This window comes from Cibotium barometz, chromosome 26, assembly GCF_041138505.1.
Source record: "Cibotium barometz isolate CiBa-2024 chromosome 26, ASM4113850v1, whole genome shotgun sequence".
NCBI classification, from domain to species: Eukaryota; Viridiplantae; Streptophyta; class Polypodiopsida; order Cyatheales; family Cibotiaceae; genus Cibotium; species Cibotium barometz.
This window is the reverse complement of record NC_141071.1, coordinates 48,038,313-48,061,500: the sequence shown is the minus strand read 5'-3', so window position 1 is coordinate 48,061,500 and position 23,188 is coordinate 48,038,313. Positions and strand designations below refer to the sequence as shown.

At 45.4% G+C, this 23,188-nt stretch overlaps 1 protein-coding gene across 4 annotated transcripts in view; it reads left to right on the top strand.

The window, feature by feature from the left end:
- The window catches only part of LOC147624047 (uncharacterized), a 37,003-nt gene that overhangs the window by 4,283 nt on the left and 9,532 nt on the right, over positions 1 to 23,188 (top strand). For all 4 annotated transcript variants that reach the window (XR_015269246.1, XR_015269247.1, XM_086820712.1 and 1 more), the window contains one exon: positions 1,033 to 1,107. Coding sequence is in view for 2 of the 4 variants with exons in the window: in XM_086820712.1 (XP_086676838.1) it covers positions 1,033 to 1,107 (75 nt within the window). In the remaining 2 variants the exon portion in view is untranslated. The remainder of the gene's footprint in view (positions 1 to 1,032; positions 1,108 to 23,188) is intronic.

Genomic DNA, 23,188 nt, shown 5'->3' with positions numbered 1-23,188 from the left:
TATATGTTCTCTCAAAGGTGTTGTAACTATCTCAACTTTAAGTCATAGTTGCTTTAGAGTTTGTTATGATTAGAATGCTCACCTATGCATAACAGATTGATGCATGGAAGGGATTGGTGTGCTTAATCTTCAGGCTTTCATTTTGATTGTTACAGTTTGCAGGTATAACATGAGGCCTTTAATTGTAGCTGTAGGTCGATGTTTAAGTCAAAGGCTTGTCTGAGTTTACTCATGTGGTGTTAAAAATACCTTGGTAATAACAGTTTGGCATTGACAAACGATCTTATTATAGTTTTTGTTCCTAGAATCCCGGTGTTTCATGAGTTTTAACACCGAAGCTTACTGAGATTGTGAGATGAGGTGACACGACATTTTGCTTGAATCTGATCACCATAGGACCTGGTCATATTGGCTAAATCTTTCCAGGTGTACTAAGACCTGCTTTCTTCTTTGCCCCGTGGGTAGTTTATCATGCTGCTGATAAGCTTTAGAGCTTATATATAAAGTGATGCATGCAACTGGGATAAGTTGCAACCTGACAACAATGTCATGCTCTTGATGCTTGCTGTTTCATGCTCATGACTGATGAATATTGAAGTATACTTCATGGTGAGCTTTGAAGATCTTCACTGACAATGGTTTTTGAAGACTCAGTCACCGCTGTTTTCCAATGACTGCTGTAAATATGCTACGGAAAGGTTGACCATTCATGTAGTTCTCATCTCATTATTAGGTGGTTGTGCTGTTAAGGCAAGGCGATTACATGACAAATGATCTGTAAAGTTTTAGGGATTTTTTTGGTGTCTAAACAGCAATTTGTTCTTATTACTTCAAGTTTTCAGTAATAGTAGGCTAGATCTTCAGTATTGGGAGACTTAAAACCTTTTTTTTGCATGAATTAGGTGGTAAGCTTTCCTGCTATAGATTAAATCAATGAAAAATTTTGAACTTGATAATGTTGTTACTTTCTATTTGTTGTTAAGACATGCATAAGAAATATTTTATTTATTTGGGCAAAGTTTTGGTGGACAGGAGAAGCTGAACCAAGTTCTGATGGAGAAAAAAAAAGAGTCAAAGTCGGGGATGGAAATCATGAACTTGCTACAGGTGTGTCTGACCACACAAGTGGGGAGATATCAATTTGCATGCTTGCACAACATGCATGCGGGTGCAAGGGCATGCAGTGGTGTTGTTTTATCGGTCTAATATAAGAGCTTAAAGATTTATGAGACCAAAGTTGCTACTTTCTAAAATAATTGTGACACGTAAAATTAAATAAATGAACTTATTCAGGAACTTTGAAATGTGAAGGTTTGGGCTTAAAAAGTCAAAGGCGAGAAGGATGGTGTGCATGATTTAAACGAGACACGCTGGATTTGCAATGGTGTGTGATCTTGGTATAATACTTTATATGAAACCTAGACTATTGAAGGCAAATGCACACTTATGGTAGTGCTACGTGTGAATAGGACCTAACCAAGGGCACTTTTTCCCATGTGGTTTTCCCCCTGGATATCCAGGGTGAAAGGACACTCTATGTGGGACACAGTAAGAAGGATTGCACTAAGTGGTAGGCTGAAAAGTTTGCCAAGGCACCCACTTCCACGGTCGCGACCATAGCATCCACATCCACATTTCCACCATCAGCCTCTAATGCCGTTCAGGTATTGCCAACTTTGAATCCGGTGCCCCTAGTGGTATTTGATGAGAAGCAGTAGGGTGAGTTTGAGGGACAGAAGAAGGCTCTCATCCGTGCCTATGGCACTACGAAGGGACAATGTAACTGCTCCCTACAGGAGGCCTACAAATCGGAAGACAAAGTACACTTTTTTAGATCACTTAACTAATACAAACAATGGACATTATTAGTAACATTAAAACTGAAAATGACAAAGAACACTTGACACCATCGCTGGGGCCGGAAAGGGCCGGCCCCCCCTCAATACAGTTTGTATTTCTTGGAGTATTACCATTGTCTTTCATGCTATTTTTGTATGGATGCTAGATATTTCTTATTTTATATACATACATACATACATAGTAAAAAACGTGAACGTACTTAAAGTACTTATCTTGATGCATACTTTATGTAACCTTACCATACCGCACCGTACCTAAAGTACTCAACCACTATGGTCTCATGGATAAGACAAGATCTTGATCATACATGGGTGGCAGCAAACATGCTCCCGTCCATATGGCACAATAATGGTCACACACGGGTGGCACAAAACTGGTTCCTGTCCATGTGACACCAGATAACTAACCCTTTCACATGGGACATTGGCTTGGCCACATGTGAACATGGTACAAATCTGGCCGCTCTATGGAGTGACAATCCCATAGAAGTGGCTCCAAAAATGGAGATGGACCAAATGGTGATAGACAACTGCCCAATCCTCTTCGACATGGGCAGCTTTGAGGATGCCATCTCTTTGTAGTTGGCAAACAACATGAGTTGTACCTCTTTGTAGTTGGCAAACAAAATGAGTTGTACCTCGGTTCCTTATCATTTAGATGTGGACGGATTTACACCTGGTCTACGTACACATCTCTCAGAAAGCTTAGCAGTATGAATTTCAAGTTCAAAAGGCAACATTCCAGAGGGATTTCATTGTCTCCTCTCTTTTAGGGTATGACATAATTCTTGGGATCTAGTGGTTTAGAACATTCTTGATTGGAGGTAGGTCCACTTTCACTATTTTTTGAGCCCATAAAGATTTCGTGGCATACCACTCATTTCCCACATTCGGGCCCAAAGAGCCATAAGAAAAGGAGCAGAGTGTGCATTGATTTATGTCCTCCCTGAGTCTAATACTGTTTAGACAACACCCATATTGGAGTAGAGGATCGTTGGTCTCTTGTCTCAATACAAAGACATTATGTTGCGAGACGACCTCCCACCCAATTGTTGGAGAATGCACATGCGGAAGCATAAACAAGACGAGAGAGAGTAGAGCAAGCTTGTGGACAAGATCACCTTTTATATTCTTGAAGCTTTACAATGGCAATAGGCCAGCAAGAGAATGTTGAACTTGTGCAAGGGATTGGATGAAAAGTGAGGAATGGGGAGGACTCCTTATATAGTGAATATATGAACTAGAAGACTACGCTAAAATAGGTCGACCAGCTCATGACCTACTACATAGGGAGAAAATACATAAAATTTCAAATAATAGGTACAACCCCAAAACACTGAGATGTATAAATTCTAACACCTCCTCTTCAGCTCATAGTGCAAGATTCGGAAGAAGATAAGCCGATGAAGATGCAACCATGGACCCTCCAGCACCGCGAATACTGGAATCACCTCGGAGAGAGCACCCACCAACTTGTTTCCTCAAAAAATACCACCACAAATAGCAAGGAACTTTGCGTGGCCATGAATTCCTACACAAGTGTGTAGTGAACTCCAAGAATAGATGAAGAGCTGCAAGACACACCGTGCCCATAATCCCCAACAGTGGATGGAAAACACGTAACGTCCCAAAAGCCTTGAACAATTCGGTCTCCATGCACCAGTAAGTGGAGTGGTAATCAGCCCCCCTCAAACCCACAAGCCTCCTCTAGCTAGAAGCACATGGGGGGGAACTGCATGTGTACTAGAGAAGTACACCATCTGGGTCCTCCTGAGCCGGAAGTGCCCTGGGAGCCCTAGAAGTGGTACTAGAAGAATCTGAGTCATTAGCTTGTATATGATCATTTCCCGTCTTTGAAAACTTGGTCCTAGCCTAGGCTGTACCTTTGGGCTTGCAATCCTTGGCCAAATGAACCTGTTGTTAAGAAGAGGAGCAATGACACAATCCTGTCTGTTGCATTGTAACAAGTGCTTGATCTTGTTCACTAGGAGGGAAACTTACCTGCTCTTGAGAAACAAGAATAGATGCCTCCTCCAAGAGGGAACCCATATCCACAAGCAGGTTCAGAAGAGGAGCAATGACACAATCCTGTTTGTTGCATTGTAACAAGTGCTTGATCTTGTTCACTAGGAGGGAAACTTACCTGCTCTTGAGAAACAAGAATAGATGCCTCCTCCAAGAGGGAACCCATATCCACAGCAACAAATTACACAAATCTCAACTCTCCAAGAAAACTCCTCTCAAGTGCTTTCCAACAAAGTGAGGCTCCAAAACCAATCAGCCCCCTCTCAAACCTGAGAGAGGAGGAGGTTGGACAGCAGCAAAACAGTCTAAGAAACCACCGGGAACCTCCTACCGGAAGGGCAGGGACTCGTGGAGGAAGAAGGAGATGTACAGCCACTTGTCTGGCAACTCCACATGCAAGAAGCTCACCTCAACCGATGCAGAAAATAGAAAACGCAGCCAAGAACTCCACAACCTGCGTCTGAAGTGCAAAACGCAGCCTGTAGGCCTGGCCGACAGCAGCAAGAGGGCTGACTGGACCAGAAAACGCAGCCACTGAATGGGACTGATCTGCAGCCAGGAGGGGCTATGACAGAAAACACAAGGCAGAGAAGAGATGGTGGGCAGATTTGCAGTAGATGGAGCAGCCTGAACCTAAGTGAGTGATACCATGTTGGAGAATGCACAGGCGGAAGCATAAACAAGACGAGAGAGTAGAGGGAGCTTGTGGGCAAGATCACCTTTTATATTAGCTTGAAGCTTTACAATGGCAATTGGTCAGCAAGAGAATGTTGAACTTGTGCAAGGGATTGGATGAAAAGTGAGCAATGGGGAGGACTCCTTATATAGTGAATATATGACTTGGCCGACTGCCCTAAAACATGCTGACCAGCTCACGACCTAGTACATAGGGAGAAAATACATAAAATACCAAATAATAGGTACAACCCCAAAACAATGAGATGCATAAATTCTAACACCAATCTCCCACTCAATAGACTTGCGGGCCATCGAATAGAGTCGGTTCTTGGTTCAGAGCCTCCTAGAAAGTTCCCCTATTGCCTTTCCAAGGCATTGGAGTGCGAGCTGGAACATTGGTTATCCTAGGTACTCCAGGCTAGATTTATCCGGCTTTCCTCCTCCCCATTTTCCGCTCCCATCCTATTTATCCAAAAGAAGGATAAGACCGCACGCTTATGTGTGAATTAGGGCGCAGATAGATCTTAAGAGCGGGTACCATTAGGTTCAGATCTGTGAGGTTGACATTCCAAAAACCACCCTTAGGACCGAGCGAGGCCACTATGAGTTTGTGGTGATGCCTTTTGGACTCACCAATGCACCAGCAACGTTCAATAAGATGATGTCTCGGGTTTTTCGGGATCTCATTGGCAAAGTGGTCTATGTTGATGACCTCTTGGCTTTGAGATTTGGCAGACCCCTCAGGGAATTTTCTTTTCTCAACAGCAGTACACACGAGAGATTCTTGATAGGTTTCAGATGACTGGGTGTAGACCAGTATCTTCTCCTTTGGATACTAGTGAGAAACTCTCTCTTCTTGATGCTTCGCCAGGGATTGATTTGGGACAGTATCGGGTTCTTGTTGGTTGTTTGGTATGGTTGACCTACTCTCGATTGGAGATTTGTTTCATAGTCAGCTTATTGAGGTTTTTCACATCCAAGCCCAATCAACAGCATTGGCGGTGTGCTCTTAGGGTGCTTTAGTACTTTGGATTTTGGCATATTTTATGGCTAGGTGTGCAGTCTTCTTGGATGGACTGATTCAGATTGGGCTGGAGATTCGGATACTCGGCGTTCAACCATTGGTTGTGTTTTCTCACTTGGGTTGGGAGCCATTTCATGGAGCAATAAAAAGCAACCTACTGTGGCACTTTCCTCTATAGAGGTTGAGTATTGAGCAGCTTGCTATGTTGCATGTGAGGCGATTTGGTTGTAGAGATTATTGGGAGAACTTGGTTTTCCTCCTTCTGGATCTACTGTTCTTTGGTGTGATAATCAGAGTTGCATCGCCATCACCAAGAACCGTGTGTTTCATGCTCGTATGAAACACATTGAGATCCAGTATCACTATGTTTGTGAACGGGTTCTTGCGGGAGATTTGCGTTTGGAGTACTGTTCTTCAACAGAGAATGCAGCAGATTTGTTCACCAAGCCGGTGTCTCAAGCGTCCTTGGCTCCTCATCTTCGGCTTCTTGGCCTCTTGCAGCCGGCCCACTCTCCCAAGGATTGAGTGGGGTCGTGTGCTAAGCACGCATTGTGAGAGCGAGTGCCCAACGGTTGGCCTGGGCATCCGAAAGAGGGGGTTCCGAATCAACGACTAGTGGAGTCTCTCCTCATCAGAAGTCAGAAGCAATTGGGTTAGGATGGCTTCTGGTGACCCCAATCTCTGATCAAACTAGCTACAAATGTGTCCTGGAAGGAGGAGTTGAGGCCACTAGTGGCGGCCTCCGTGAAGATCCACCCCACACTAGGGGTCCAGGGTCCACCAGGAGCTAGGGTGTGGGCCAAATTTCGAGCACAAAGGAAAGCCTTTCAGCGCTCACCCCCTAGCTGAAGGCCTCAAATGAGCGGCTTGCCTGGAAGGGCTCTGCTTTGAATAGCTATGGGTACCATGATGGAACTTTGCTGAAGCTATTGTGGAAGAGTTATTAAACTCCACCTGGGTGTAGTGGTGCCCAAGAAAATGAGTATAGGTGATTTTTTCGAGCTCGTCAATGAGGGTTTCCTGGAGAAAATCTGGAATCTGAGCATGTGTTGGGCGGTTTCCCACGAGCTTGCAAACCAATGAAGAGGCCACGAGGGAGGAAACCATTGGTGCCAAGAGCTAGAGATCCGCTTTTGAAAATGGGCAAGGGGCGATAGCCTCGGGCGGGGATGATGGAGAGGCTATACCACAGTATCCTCTTGAGGGAGTGAAGACTAGAGGAAGCCGACACTTGCTGAAACAGGAACTACTCATATGCAAAACAAATGGGGAGGTGCAGAAGAGGATAGGGCTCGGAAAAAAGGAAAAACACGAAGCCAACTAGGACGGAGGAAGGTGTGGCACAAGGGTAGTGAGAGAAGGCGGCTGGGCAAAAGGAAAAATTAAAAATAGATAAACAAAAATAAAGACAGCCAATAGTGGGTGGGGAGGGAAGAAAGGAATGCGGGTGGTGATGAAGGTGTCCTGGTGGGCAAGGGGGCGGAAGGCAAGAGGCTTGCGAGGAGGGCCTAAGAAGAGGCGGAATGGATGGAGGAGGGAAAGGTGGGTTGGCGGCAACGATGAAGGACAAAAGGGTGGGTCTCAGGAGAAGGCGGACTTGAAGCTGAAGGAAGGTGAAGGTAGGGGGGATGCATGAATGATGGGAGGCAGGGGTGCGAGGGAGGCGACAAGATGACGAAGGGGGGGTTGTCGGGAGGAGAACTCATGAAACATTATTCAGCTCCGTAGTCCATTCCACATGCTTGTACTTATTGTACTTGCATTTCTCCACCTCTTTAGTGTCACATGCACTTTGCACTGTAGTGCATGGTGACAAGATGGCTCATCATCAGTGCTTCATTGTACAGCAGTGGATATGCCGTGGTCCCATTGTAGTCCTCAATCCAAGATATGTCAGGCTCGAGCTACATAGGTCATTCCTCAGCCTTAGAGTGTCAGTCAGTCAATCAAGTCCCTTAACCCACTTGGAGAGAATCATTCATGCATGTAGAGTCAATAGAAACCTTATGGTTTGCATTGGAAAGCATTCTGCATTTGCATAGCATTCATCCCATATGCATATACATCATTGCAGAAGCATTAGAATATTATTTAGCATTATTCCACATTTTTACCATTTTTATGAGCATTATTATCATTATTCCAACATTTATCACATAAGAACAAGTCGTGTAGCATTTATGATGCAGTCGGCCAGCTATGTAGCCAGCCGACCAGCATCCAGCCCATATAAATAGCATCGTTTTGCTTCATCCCATATCATCTCATCATTGAATCATAAGCGATTCATCTATCAGCCTTGGGAGCATCCTCGCTTGAGCATACACGCCTTCATCAGCATAAAACGCATCAACTACAATCAGCCAAGGAGGAAAGCGCTTCAGCCCTTCGTTTTTCAGCCTACAGAAGATTTCAGCATTCATCCATGTCATCGTTTGCTCCAGCCATCAAGGTGAAGGTAAACGCAGCATGTTCATTCATTCATAGTGCATATACTCAGCCTAGAACAGTCCCAAAGCAGCCCGTCTCTCAGCCATAGTTTGCAGCCTTCCTACATTCCCTTGGAAGAGTGCATTGGCATCGCAATTGGTCATCATTGGTGTTTCTACACAGTTCAGCCCAATTGTTGGTCTTCCGAAGGTCGTGTTTGGCTTATCTACAGTCCAAAGTGTCACGTGCATCCCGCACTTGGATGCCATGTAGACATTTCTGTACAAAAGGTGCAGGACCTAGGATGGTGAACTGGTCCCATGTGAGCCCAGTTTGGGACGAGTCAACCAGGGATCCATCTCAGGTGTCTGAGGTCAGGTGCACATTGTCCTGCACAGGAGTCTAAGGTCAGGTGTGCACTGTCCTGCACATGAAACAGTGCCAGTCCACGCTGTGAGTCTCCCTCTAGAATGATGTCAGTGACTCTGTGTATCGGGTATGGTACCGGATGCCAGATCACTGAGTAGTTAGTGTTTATGGACAAGGGGCCAGCCCATAGGGCTACCCCGGATCTTAGTGTGGGCATGGGAATGGTGTGGAACCACCCCCATGAGGGCCAAGAAGGCCCAGGCTGAACCCACCAGCCATGGAAGGGCTGTAGGACTGCCCTAGGGCAAGAATAAGGCAAACTCCAGGAGTAGGGCGAGTATGGGGCAGCCCATACAGGCTGCCCAGCCCTTGGGATGTGTGCAAAAGGCTTGCCGAGTCATTGGAATGCAGGCGCATCACCTCCCAGCTAGCTAGGAATAAAACGCAGCATTTATGGGATTTATTTTAGCATTTATTGCTGAATTTGCATAAGTCGTGGGAGTTTTATGCTGGCCGCCTGGATGTATGCTGGCCGACTGCTCATGAGGAGTAGTATAAAAGGCTTAGCCCACAATCCCATTCATTCATCTCATTATTCACCAAGAGCTCAAGAAAATCAAGGGCTATACAAGCCAAGGGAGTTGCTAAGCAAAGGGGTGGAGAACTGAAGGTCAAGGGCAGGGATTTCCCAGCCAAGAAAGGTCAAGAATTCTGTATTTTCTTTTCAGATTCACATCATTCTAATAAAGCAAATACACCATCCGTGGTGGGGGCCCTATAGAGGGTAATTGGGACCCAATACTATGTCCTCTCCCTCTCTCTCTCTCTCTCTCTCTCTCTCTCTCTCTCTCTCTCTCTCTCTCTCTATTTTCTGCACATCTCCTTTCAGTTTCTGCGTTAATTTCCGTCGCGAAAAGAGTGTTGAATTCTGAGTATTGAAGTTACCGATTCTTCTCGAAAGCTTCCGCATGTTACAGTGGTATTAGAGCCTACTTCAAGTACAAAGATTCAGCAAAGAAACCAGAATTTTTTCTCGCTCGTGTGGTTTTTAGACGCCGGTGGACTACCCCTTTCGAAGTGACTCCTGTCCCTCGAAGGACGGTTGGTTTTTAGCCTCTAGAAGCCTCCGGACGTCTCCCACACAGATAGTGGATGGTCAGATTGCGTTCCGGAAAGGAAGTGCATTTTCCTGCTATGGCGAGCTTCGACGACGAGAGAGACCAAGAACCATGGGACCAGAGTGCACCAGGCAGCCTAGTGTAACTTGGTTGACCACAATGCTAATCAATACACTTAAATACACTAAGATTTGAAGGACACTCGCTCATATACAAGAAGTAAATTGCTGAATTGACAAGAGACACACAATGAGCCGGAACGGCCGGCCCCTCCCTTGAGTAAATTGTATTACTATTGGAGAAATTCAATACATAGCTTCACGGGCATCCATTGCCAAATCCTCCATGCCAATGCATATGAAATTCAGCATTTAGAAAACAATGGTATGTCGATGTAGATCTCCAAGGAGCTGCCTTGATGCCCGGCCCGACTTCAGTGCCCATATTCTCTACCATTGGCTCTATGTTCTACCAAGCAAGGTAGCAACATCTTCAAGAGCACATAGGACAAGAGAAATACTACACAGGGCGGCTAAACAAGGAGTCCTGCCCTTCTACTGAGTAAGTAATGACAACACATTGTCCAATTAGCTTACCAGTCTTCATAGAAGTTGTTGCAAGCGGAAGCCTTCGCGTTGGAAGCTTTAGAAGTGTTGATATCTTCGATTTGCCGCAATCCTTCGCGACAAAAGTCTTCAAGAGGATGAAGGGAACCCTGGGAAAGCTTCTTCTATGGTTCAACTTGAGAAAGGAAGGCTGAAATTAGGGTTTTCAGCAAAAAGACCAGAAATTACAGCAAAAATGAGAGCTGTTTTGCTGAATTTCAGTCATTGGGAGTGAGTAGGAGAGTGATTAGCACTTGGAAACACTCTTGGAAGCTTGGAAAACACCCTAGCAATTTGGGTATGGCTATGGAGAGCTTGGAAATGGAGAGAGATGGTGGAAAAACAGAGTTTTCAGCCTCCCAAAATCCTCATGAAGAGAAAACACGAATTTTCTCTTAATAAGTAAGTGAATTGGGGTCCAATCAGGTGAAGGGACATGGAGAGATGCCCATTTATGAGTAAAAGGGGAGGATCAGGTCCTGGACATTGAGTCTTGTCCGCCTCGGGACTTCAGTGAGTGTGAACTTGGAAGCGGTCATAATTTATAAGTGACTTTTGGGCGCCCAAACTTTAATGAAATGGGAACGCACTCACTTATAAATATTGGTCAAGTCCTAAGGGCTATTTGAGCCTAGATTGGGAAATACTTACCACCTATTCACATGCCACACAACCATGTCAGCAGACAGTTTCACACGCACGGTTCACGGGCGGGCGTCCCCTTACCCGGAACTACACATAGGTCATGCAGGCATGAAAACAGCATGCAATTTCATTTGCAGGCAAGCACATAAAGATGCTATGCAATGCAGCATTGGCATGAGCAATTTCCGTTCATGAAACCATATAAGACCAGGCGTTTCCAGGCAAGTATATGCGATACCAAACCCAGTGGAAAGCCAATCCTCTAGGCGTTTCCGGGCATGTACACAAAGGCACAAGTCCCAGCGGAAAGCCAAGTCCTCCAGATATTCCGGGCATGATAACGTCAAGTCCCAGCGGAATATCATATCCAACTATACAGCATGACACGTGGCATAGGCACATTCCATAAGCCATGGACACCAATCCAATATGTACATAGTGTGAAAGCAAGAGTGAACCATTCGGGTGGCCAAATGGTGACATTCCCCCCCGCTTCTAAACAGTTGTCCGCAACTGAAATGCATCCAAATATGTTTGAAGTACATGCGGGCAATCTTTGAAGAACTCTTCATCTACCCATTTAGCATCAATGGAAAGATAGTTCTTAAACTTCACAAGGTAACGCCTCACAACTTTGCATGCAGCAAGCTTGCGTTCCTTGTGATACACAATCTGCTCTGGCTGCAAGATCTCCTCAAGCTCATCCACTTGTGGTGGATCCTCAATGACCATTTCACTGGACTCCGGCCCTACATACTTGCGAAGGAGACTCACATGAAAAGCATTGTGTATGTGCCAATGACTAGGTAATGCCAATCTGAAAGCCACTTCATTGATCTTCTCGATCACTCGAAAAGGTCCGTAGTACCTGGTTGCAAGCTTAGGATATGCACCCTCTTTGCCAGGCCTCTTTGCAAGTCTTGCTTTCGCAAGTTTCAGCAATGCCCAATCATTCTCTTTAACATCCAATTGCCTTCTATGCTTGTCGGCAGCCTTTTTATGCTTGTCTTGTGACCTTGCAATGGCTGTCCGCACCTGAGCAAAAGCAATATCCAAGTCTCTTACATACTCATCAGCTGCAAATATCTCATCCTTTGTGCGAAGGATGGGTGGCAAAACCACCTTACCATAAACAATCTCAAACGGGGCCTTTCCCTTAGATGCATGTACTGTGTTTTTATATGCAAATTCCACAAGCGGTAAGTACTTCTCCCAAGAAGACTTCTGATCCGCGACATAACATTTCAAGAGATCCAACACAGCTGAATTTGCAGCCTCACTTTGCCCATCTGTTTGAGGGTGATAAGCTGATGAGAAGTCCAATTTGGTGCCCATATTATCAAATAAGGCCTGCCAAAAGAGACTTGTAGTCCTGGGATCTCTATCCCCCACAATGGACTTCGGCATTCCATGATGTTTGACCGGAACCATATGCACATTAGGCTTCGGTACATTAGCATTTTCAGCTTTGTTCTTCTTATTTGGGCATGCTTTTGCCATGTGCTCAGTGCTGCCACAAGTAAAGCATTTAGTGCTTTTGGAGGTGTCTCCATTTATGCATGTCACCGAGGCGGAAAGAAAGAGAAGGTTTCAATCGGGATTGCAACCCGTGTACAAAGCGGGATTACAAATGTATCCTGGTCATACCTTACACCAATTAATCGCAGTCGCCACCGCCACCGAGCAATTGGAACTCAAATTGAGTCGATCCAATAAGGCTAAACCCTCATTTCAAGGCAAAGAGAGGGCTGTCCAAAACCTGCAAAATGATGGACAGCCACGTAAAAGGGACCAAAACCAAGCCAAATCGGGTCCAAAAGCTGAAAATAAGTTTGCTAAAAAGTGTCCTTAGAAGCCGGCAAACTTTGGTCTTAGTGCTGAGAAGGAGCAATATATGCGTGAAGGCTTCCAAAACTTTTGTACATATGCATTTACCGATTCCCCCTCATTTTGCTTTACCCAATTCCACTTCATTGTTATCTCATTCAATGCATTGGGAGGCAAGAATTGAGCATAGAACCTCTCCTTGAACTCTTCCCATGATCTAATAGGATTCGGTGAGAGCTTCTCCATGAGCCACCAATGGGCAGCAGTGCCTTTCATGAACATGCTTACATGCCGGATCATGGATTTCTGAGTGAAATCCTCATCACTGAAAGCAATATCAAACTGGGCAATAAAAGCAAGTGCCTTTGATGCATCATATTCCCCATGATATGTGTCAAACTTCACAGATCTGTCTCCGGCTATGAAGTCACGAGACTTTGATGCATGTGTGTGCATCTCAACACGTTTTTCCCCATGTTTGTCCATTGGGACAGCCCCTGTAACTGGCATCATTTTTGGACCAAAAGGTGATGCATAAGGCATAGATACATGTGTCCTGTAAGCATGAGGCATGGCTGGCCCCTCAACATGCATTGATATATTTTCAGCCATAGCTTCTCCCTCACGAGCACACTCGAAGGCATGAGTGGCATGAGAGATACGCGGAATACCTGCACCAACAGAAAATTGCAGTCCATGTTGCATGTGTTGTGCATGTACATTTTCAGCCGGCAATGGCATTTGACATACATTTTGACCACTGCCATAAACATTGTATCCTTCACTCACGGGCTACATGAGATATTCCTGCATGGCGTGAAGTCACTGATTGTTCCTCTCCCATAGCATGGAGATTCATCCTCTTAGACATAAGTTCTTGTTCGGGCACTTGTGGGGATTCCAAGACATGTGGGATGGTTGCCTTTTCTGCATAGGCATCCTCGGTACGAGCCAAGTATGCACGTGCTGCATCCCTCGGTTGCATGTGCAACTCTTGAGCAATCATTGCCATTGCATGATCCATATAAGATTCAGCTTTCTTGGCCTTCAAACGATCATGTACCAATGGATCCTCGCGGCGATAGAGATTCAATTCTTCTTGTTGTGCATGGGAGCATGCATTCGAGTAAGTTCAGCCCTCAAGACTATGGACTCTTCTTCTTGCATCTTCTCTTTGCCACGGGATGACTGTCCCACATATTCATGTTCCCTATTGTGCACCACATGAGTTTGCTCATCCTGTAAAGCATTGGAGGCATGCATTTCATTGTCCCTGCCTCTTGTATTAGCATCTCCAACATTCATTGTATGGCTGTCCATAATGTTCTAAATGTAGAGATAGCTAGTGTTTACGGTGATCGTCTCTCACGATAGAAGTGAAAGAGAACCGTATGCTCTGATACCAATGTAACTTGGTTGACCACAATGCTAATCAATACACTAAGATTTGAAGGACACTCGCTCATATACAAGAAGTAAATTGCTGAATTGACAAGAGACACACAATGAGCCGGAACGGCCGGCCCCTCCCTTGAGTAAATTGTATTACTATTGGAGAAATTCAATACATAGCTTCACGGGCATCCATTGCCAAATCCTCCATGCCAATGCATATGAAATTCAGCATTTAGAAAACAATGGTATGTCGATGTAGATCACCAAGGAGCTGCCTTGATGCCCGGCCCGACTTCAGTGCCCATATTCTCTACCATTGGCTCTATGTTCTACCAAGCAAGGTAGCAACATCTTCAAGAGCACATAGGACAAGAGAAATACTATACAGGGCGGCTAAACAAGGAGTCCTGCCCTTCTACTGAGTAAGTAATGATAACACATTGTCCAATTAGCTTACCAGTCTTCATAGAAGTTGTTGCAAGCGGAAGCCTTCGCGTTGGAAGCTTTAGAAGTGTTGATATCTTCGATTTGCCGCAATCCTTCGCGACAAAAGTCTTCAAGAGGATGAAGGGAACCCTGGGAAAGCTTCTCCTATGGTTCAACTTGAGAAAGGAAGGCTGAAATTAGGGTTTTCAGCAAAAAGACCAGAAATTACAGCAAAAATGAGAGCTGTTTTGCTGAATTTCAATCATTGGGAGTGAGTAGGAGAGTGATTAGCACTTGGAAACACTCTTGGAAGCTTGGAAAACACCCTAGCAAGTTGGGTATGGCTATGGAGAGCTTGGAAATGGAGAGAAATGGTGGAAAAACAGAGTTTTCAGCCTCCAAAAATCCTCATGAAGAGAAAACACGAATTTTCTCTTAATAAGTAAGTGAATTGGGGTCCAATCAGGTGAAGGGACATGGAGAGATGCCCATTTATGAGTAAAAGGGGAGGATCAGGTCCTGGACATTGAGTCTTGTCCGCCTCGAGAATTCAGTGAGTGTGAACTTGGAAGCGGTCATAATTTATAAGTGACTTTTGGGCGCCCAAACTTTAATGAAATGGGAACGCACTCACTTATAAATATTGGTCAAGTCCTAAGGGCTATTTGAGCCTAGATTGGGAAATACTTACCACCTATTCACATGCCACACAACCATGTCAGCAGACAGTTTCACACGCACGGTTCACGGGCGGGCGTCCCCTTACCCGGAACTACACATAGGTCATGCAGGCATGAAAACAGCATGCAATTTCATTTGCAGGCAAGCACATAAAGATGCTATGCAATGCAGCATTGGCATGAGCAATTTCCGTTCATGAAACCATATAAGACTAGGCGTTTCCAGGCAAGTATATGCGATACCAGACCCAGTGGAAAGCCAATCCTCCAGGCGTTTCCGGGCATGTACACAAAGGCACAAGTCCCAGCAGAAAGCCAAGTCCTCCAAGCGTTTCCGGGCATGTACACAAAGGCACAAGTCCCAGCGGAAAACCAAGTCCTCCAGATATTCCGGGCATGATAACGTCAAGTCCCAGCGGAATATCATATCCAACTATACAGCATGACACGTGTCAATAACATGCATAGGCACATTCCATAAGCCATGGACACCAATCCAATATGTACATAGTGTGAAAGCAAGAGTGAACCATTCGGGTGGCCAAATGGTGACACCTAGCTAGGGCACCAGGCTTGAGTGTCATAGACATGTTCCAGCAGATGATGCGAGCAATCGTAGAACAGAGAGCCAAGTTGGATGAGCAGAAGGCGCAGATCCTAGCTCTGGAGGAGCGTACCCGCTCTCCAACGTCGCGTTTTCCATCTCCTCCCTCTCCTTTCGTATCCTAGATACCAGATCCTCGACTCCATGCGACGTGTGGAACACGAGCGTTACCTCAAAGCATTGGACGCCAGATTGACACCGACGGCGCCCTCGAATCATTTTCCCGAGAAAATGAACTTCAGTAAGTATAATGGTAAACTCGATCCCACAACTCTCTATTCATGGTTACATCAATTTGAAGCTTACTTTACCGCAGTTCGCAAAACAGATACTGACAGAGTGATCTTAGCCAGTTGGTACTTGGAAGGTGAGGCCATTCCTTGGTGGACTTAGTGGGCTCATGCCCACACCAAATTAGGTATGGCAGCTTATGTGTGGGACGAGTTTGTCCGCGGCCTTAAGCAGCGGTTTTTACTGTCTCACTACCTTGAGCGACTCGAAGACGAGTTCAAGGGAGCGCGTCAGAACGCGCAACCAATCCTTCAGTTTGCCAATAAAATTTCGACGTTATGTCTGCAATTAGGCTTATCTGATACGGACAAGAAAGGGCAGTTTTTGTATGGCCTGGACACGCAAATCCAATGGGAGGTGCGTATGTTTAGGCTAGTCACCTTGGAGGACGCACTCTCGCTTGCGCAGAGTGCAGAAATGAAACATAATGGTGGCAAGCCCAAGACTTCCCAGCCGGCTTCTCCCAGGGCTCCCGCCTCGGGGGCAAAGGCTAGAACTAGACGGGGTCTTCCCCAGGACACAGCCCGGGAGCCTCTGGCTCCAAGAACTCGAACAATGCGTCTAAGCTTACTCCAGACTAGAAAGCGGAGGCAGGCAAGACAGGTGGCAAGTTGAGTGCTGAGGAGCTTTCTCATTACAAGAAGAAGGGTAGATGTTTCTTTTGTCATACAAAAGGACATACTTCTCGGGATTGTCCGAAGAAGCCTCCAAACCCCGCCACCGCCGCCTCCACAGCTTTTGTGGTGAGCTCAGCTCCCACACAGACCCCAGCGGCTACCCCTAGTTCTTCAAACCCCGGTGCTTCAGTTGGAACAATTATTAGCCGGGAGCTCGAAGATAAGCAGAAGGGCGCCCATGACCAGGAGTATGAGCGCAACGAATTGCTCAAGTCCTTTGGCTACATAGGTGGCCAGAGAGTCGTTGTCTTGTTTGACAGCGGCAGCACGGAGGATGTGGTCACGGAACAGGCCGCTAGGCGTGCCTGTTTCGAGCTGACTTCGGTGGACAAACAAGTTGAGGGTTTTAGCACATGCATGACAACGAGCGTCAAGTATGAAGCTCTAGGTGCTAAGTTAGTGATTCAAGGCATAGAGTTTGTGCGTGACTTTATGGTTGCCCCTCTTGTAGGAGCAGACATAATTTTGGGTATTGTCAAATCCCCACAGATCTTCCCTCATGATTGATCTTGGTTCGAAACTCGAATCCTGCAAACAAACGAACAACAAACAACAAAGGGGGTGCAGGCCTGACTCACCTCCCAACCATGACAGCCGTGGGCGAGCCCACAGTCTTGGCTGTCCCCACCGAGCCACGAGCTGAGCTAACTAGGTTGACGTACCGACCAATCTCCTCCTCGCGACGTCCCATACCGCCACGAAGCTGCCCTCGCAGGCCTCGAGATTGCTGCCGGCCTCGGCTGCATAAAGCAGGTGCACGTCTGCACTAGATCCAGGCTCCAAGACCATAGAGCTCTCACAAACTCGCGAGACTCTCTATATACAATAACTAACCTTGGCCACCCTTTTACAGGCTCTTGGCCGGTCATCGGGCGTCCACACTTGGGCGCCCGCCCGTCCATACTTGGGTGCCCGCCCGTTAGTATTTCCCTAACTCAGCTCGTCAATCTGCCTGCCTAGTTCCAAGCTTCCCCAAGCCTCGAAACTAGTCTTGCATGCGTATAGCACACGGTAGATACACACTGTGCACATGACATACTCCCCTTCCTCTAAGAGCTCACTCCTGAGCTCACTAAAAAGCCAGGGTAATCTCTCTGAAGAGAAGTCAATGTCTCCCATGTAGCGTCCTCCTCAACACGATCCTTCCACTTGATCTTGTATTCCGTGATAAGCGTATGACGCAATCTTCGTTCACGAAATCCAAGAATCTTTTCAGGTTCGTGCGGAACAAATGTCATGTCCTGGACATCTATAATTTCTTGAGGAGTAACTAACTGATCTGCTCCACCCAGTACTTCCTTAAGTCTACTGACATGAAATACAGGATGAACTTTCACATGAGAAGGCAAATCCAATTCATATGCAACTGAACCAATCCGTCGTGTAACACGAAATGGTCCACAAAATCTAGGGGATAATTTCGGAGATCTACCTGTTCGTAAAGTCTCGGAATCTTTCGGAACTCGCAAATACACCATCGTTCCTTCAGAGAACTCTCTGGGTGAACGATGTCTATTAGAATAAAACTTGTCTCGGTCTTGAGCACTTCTAATAGATTCCTTCGCAACTTGTAACATTTCCTGCATATCTTGCAAAAAATTACGTGCTGCATCATGCTGAAGTCCTGAGAATCCTACTGTAACAGGTGATCTTGGTTGAAAACCATACATAAGCATGAAAGGACTAAACCCTGTACTCGTATGCTTAGTACTGTTATATGCAAATTCTAACATAGGAAGATAATCCTCCCATGAACTCTGTCTTTTGGATACATATGCCCGAAGCATATCCTCCAAAATCTTATTCACTCTTTCAGTCTGGCCATCAGATTGAGGATGATCTGCGGAACTCAAATTCAAAGTTGTTTTCAACTTCTCGAAAACAAGTTTCCAAAAATCACTCGTAAACTTAGAGTCCCTATCACTGACTATGTCCTGTGGTAACCCGTACAGTCTAAACAATTGCTCGATAAACTGTCGAGCTAATTGCGTAGCTGTAATAGTCTTCCAGGTCGGTAAAAATCTAGCCATCTTTGTCAAGCGATCTACGACAACCCAAATAGAATCGTGGCCTTGATGTGTTCTTGGCAATCCGGTAATAAAATCCATGGAAATACTTTCCCATTTATTACCTGGGATTTGCAAAGGATGCAACAACCCAGCCTGTCTAAAGCGTTCAGCTTTATTTGCCTGACAAATCTGACACTTAAGAACATAATCTTCTACATACCGTTTCATCTTCGGCCAATAAAAAGTGTGTTTCACTAATGATAGCGTCCTGTGTACCCCAGGGTGTCCAGCAGAAGGGGCGTCGTGACACTCCCTCAGAATCTTGGATCTAATGTCCAGGATCTGTGGTACACAAATTTTGTCATTACGGAATAGTAAACCATTCCGAATCATCCACTGACCTCCTGCAGCCTGAATGGTAGACTGCGCAGTCACCGAGTCTTGGTCAATCAATGAGCTCCCGTCCTGGATCTTCTGCCAAAATGGACCAAAATAACTATCAGTCCTGCAAAGCCCTCTCAATGACTGAAATAAGTCAGTAGAAATCTCGGTGAACGACAAAGTATTCACCTCTCTAATCCGACTAAGCGCATCTGCAATATTATTCATGGACCCTTTCCGATAATGGATCTCAAAATCAAAATCTTGCATTAACTCTGCCCAACGAGCTTTCCTTCCTCTCAAATCATCCGCATCACACACATACTTGATTGACTGATGATCAGTCAATACCACAAACTTGGAGCCATATAAATAATGTCTCCAAACCTTGAGAGCATGAATCACAGCATAAAGCTCCTTCTCAAGGGTTGGCCAACGAGATTGAGTGTCGTCTAGCTTTTTACTTTCAAAAGCAACCGGTCTACCATCTTGAAATAAAGCAGCCCCGATAGCATAGTCACTGGCATCAGTTTCAAGAACATAAGGCCGACTAGGATCAAGCAATGCTAAGATAGGTGCTTCCTTGACTTTATCTTTCAAAAGTCTGAAGGCCATATCCAAATCGTTATTCCAAGTGATAGGCTGATTGGACTTACGTCCACGACCTTTCAATAAGTCGGTCATCGGTAGTGTGAGCTGAGAGTACTCCCGTACAGATCTCCGAAGAAAAACAACAAAACCGAGAAAAGAACGAAGTTGTTTCACTGTTCGTGGTATAGGCCAATCCAAAACCTTCTGAACTCGGTCATAGTCAATGCTCAATCCATCTCTAGTGATCTTGTGTCCCAAGTAAATGATGTCGGTCATAAAGAACTCACATTTACTCAACTTAGCATATAGTCGATTCTGTCTTAAAATAGATAAGACAATCGTGAGGTGTCTGACATGATCCTCAAGAGTACGACTATATATCAAAATATCATCCAGGAACACCACCACAAATTTTCCCAAATGTTCACGAAAAAGATCGTTCATCATTTGCTGGAAAGTGGCTGGAGCATTGGTTAACCCAAAAGGTAAAATTTGTGACTCCCTTGCATCCCCCTCTCAGCTTGTCTCCTCGCCAGCCACCTCCTCAACCACTCCTGCCTTATCATCAAGGCTATATTTCCATCATCGTGACCACAACCTCTTGTCTCACACACCCGACAACCTCTTGTCTCACACACCCGAGCCATACCTAGTCCGAAAGGCGGTTCTTTCGACATGCCTTTCATGAATACGTATCTGGTGATAGCCAGTACGTAAATCTATCTTCGTGAAATATTTCGCTCCTGCTAACCGGTCAATTAGGTCATCTGATCGAGGGAGAGGATAATGGTTCTTAATGGTCAGCTTGTTCAATCTTTTGTAATCTATATACATTCTCCAAGTATTGTCCTTCTTTCTCCTAAGCAACACAGGTGCACCCCAAGGTGATTTACTTGGACGGATCTGGCCCATCCTCAAATAATCTTCGAGTTGTTTAGCCAACTCATCTTCCTCAGCTTGGCTCATCCTATAAGGTGGAATACTCACAGGATGAGCACCAGGGATCAAGTCAATACGATGATCTATTGCCCGTTCAGGTGGTAAACCCGATGGCAGTTCCTTAGGAAATACATCTTGAAACGAATAAGTATCTTCTGTAATTCTTTGCTTTCAAACACACTTAATTCATTCACATCCATGGAAGGGATGAGAAAAGAAGAAAGTGGAATCAATACACAATGGAAAGCGGCGTACAAAGAAGAATTCATTATATTTCCAAAATCAATAGTATTTACAAGAGGTCCCTGAGAGGGATGAATACAATCACCTAAAATACTATACTTGGTGTCCCTATGCTGAAAAGAAAAAATATGACTAGACCAATCTATCTGGACGTCAAGAGTCTTAAACCACTCAATCCCTAATAACAAGTCTACATTTTCCAGATGCATAACATAGCATTCCAGAGTATCTTTGTAGTCCTGAATCTGGATTGGAAGCATCTCCACCTTGCGATCCCAAACTTGTCTTCCCGCAGGTAGGTGTACCTCATAGGTATGGTCGCTGAGTGTCGTATCAAGACTCAATTTCTGCACAAGTTTGTAGTTAACAAAATTATGCGAACTGCCAGGGTCTAAAAGAATGTGAATTTTATGGCCATTCACTTCTCCATAAACTCGGAGAAGATCATGCATGCCAAATACCTTAGAATTGAACAGATAATCAGAACAAGTACTAGGGCGAGAAAGTACAGTAATTGACGTACCTGTCAAAGACAACTGGTTAGCTGCCTTTGGCTAGGGTCCTGCGTTTGACTTGGTACCCTTTTGCTTCGGGCACTCATTACGCATGTGTCCTTTTTCTTTGCAGATAAAACAACGTCCTTCCTTCTTGAGCTTTAAAGCCCTAAGGAGTCGTTTCTTCTTCGCTGGTGTCGAACTGGAATTCTTCGAAGGTTGGTCCGAAGACTTGCCTTCATTCGTGTTAGCCATAGGTGCGGAGAACTTTCTTTTATGCTTGTTCCCCTGCTCGGTAACGGGTTTCGACTTGGAAGAGACCATCGTATCATCATAGATACGAGCTGAATGAATGGCCTCGTCCAATGTTTTACATTTGTTATTTTTAACCTGTAATCGGTACGAGTCTGGTAAACCAGCTACGAAAAACCCCAAAAGAGTAGTGGGATCCATCTTTGTAGCTTTCATCTGCAAGTCACGAAATTTCTGGAGGTAGACCTCATAAGTGACGTGCTGCGAGGTCATGGTCAAAGCTGAAAACCGGGCAACAACATCATAATCATCCTCTTTCTTGAGGAATTCTTTCTTGAAAATGTCTTCAAATTGTGCCCAAGTCGTTGGCTTTGGGTTCAGTCCCTTCCACCAAAGCAAAGCTTTGCCGGACAGGAAACCTTCTGCTAACTGTATCTTTTTTCCATCATCATATGGATGAAACTGAAAGTGAACTTGCCACTTGTGTAGCCAAGTGTCCACTATCTCCTTGGTTCGCTGCTTTTGCTCGCGCCCGAACGGTTCCGGAGTAATATTGGGGCCTAAAGCTGAAGCCAAGGTATCCATTCCCGAGAAAGTAGAGAGGGTAGTGGTCAATAGAGCGATGGAGTTCTGCAAAGCTTGCATCTGGGTTGCGATTTGTGCCTGACGTTCCGATGAAGAAGCTTCGAGAGCTACTTTGAACTCTTGGAAATCTGATTTTGACACAAACTCGTCAAAAAGATCGGCATCGGTACCTTCCGTAGCCGGCAAGCCTTCGCGTTCCACGAGGGGCTCCAACTCCGATTCTTGGGTCGACATCGTGAAGAGGGTACGCGGAGAGAAAATTCGATCTTTGCACAATGAAAGTGCGAACGAACTCGAGAGCTTGAGAGCTTAAAAACTTGAGAACTTGAGAACTCGAGAGATGTGTGGCAAGAAGCCCACTAGAGGGGTTTATAAAGGTTTCCCAAAAGCCAAAAAATCTCGAAAAGCTATGCTTAGCTTTTGTGTTTTTTTCTTTTTTTTTCTTGAATAAATAAATATATATATATATATTTTAATATATATATATATGGATATATATATATATGGATATATATATTCTCTTGTCTTAAAAAAAATAAAAACCTTGGAAACCTTAGAGAATACTTTTAATTTTTTTTTAAAAAAAAATTTAAACTAAAAAAAAAAACAAAGCTAAAAAAACGTAGCTTTTCTTTTTTTTTTTCCTCCAGGATTAACTGGCGGCGTGTGCTGCTGGCGCTGATGTCAACATGCGCTGTCTTTCTTGCCGGCGCCTGAGTGCGCATAGGTAGGCTGCGCCACCCTCGAGTACGCCTGGCCACACCTGGCTGGCTACGCAGGACCTGGCCTGGGCGTTGCCTGGCTGGCTGCGCTGCCTGGCCTGGGCGTTGCCTGGCCGGCTTGATTGGCAGGCCTGGCCGCCTGGTCATGCAGGCCTGGCCGCCTGCTTCCCCGCCTGGTCATGCGTACAAGTCCGCCTGCGCACAAGGCTTGCACACGAACGTGTGCGAATGTGCTTCCTTGGCCGACTATGTACTTGCCCGCCACAACGCTGCCCACAAACATGGTGCCAACACGAACTCTAGCACGTTGTCCAGCACG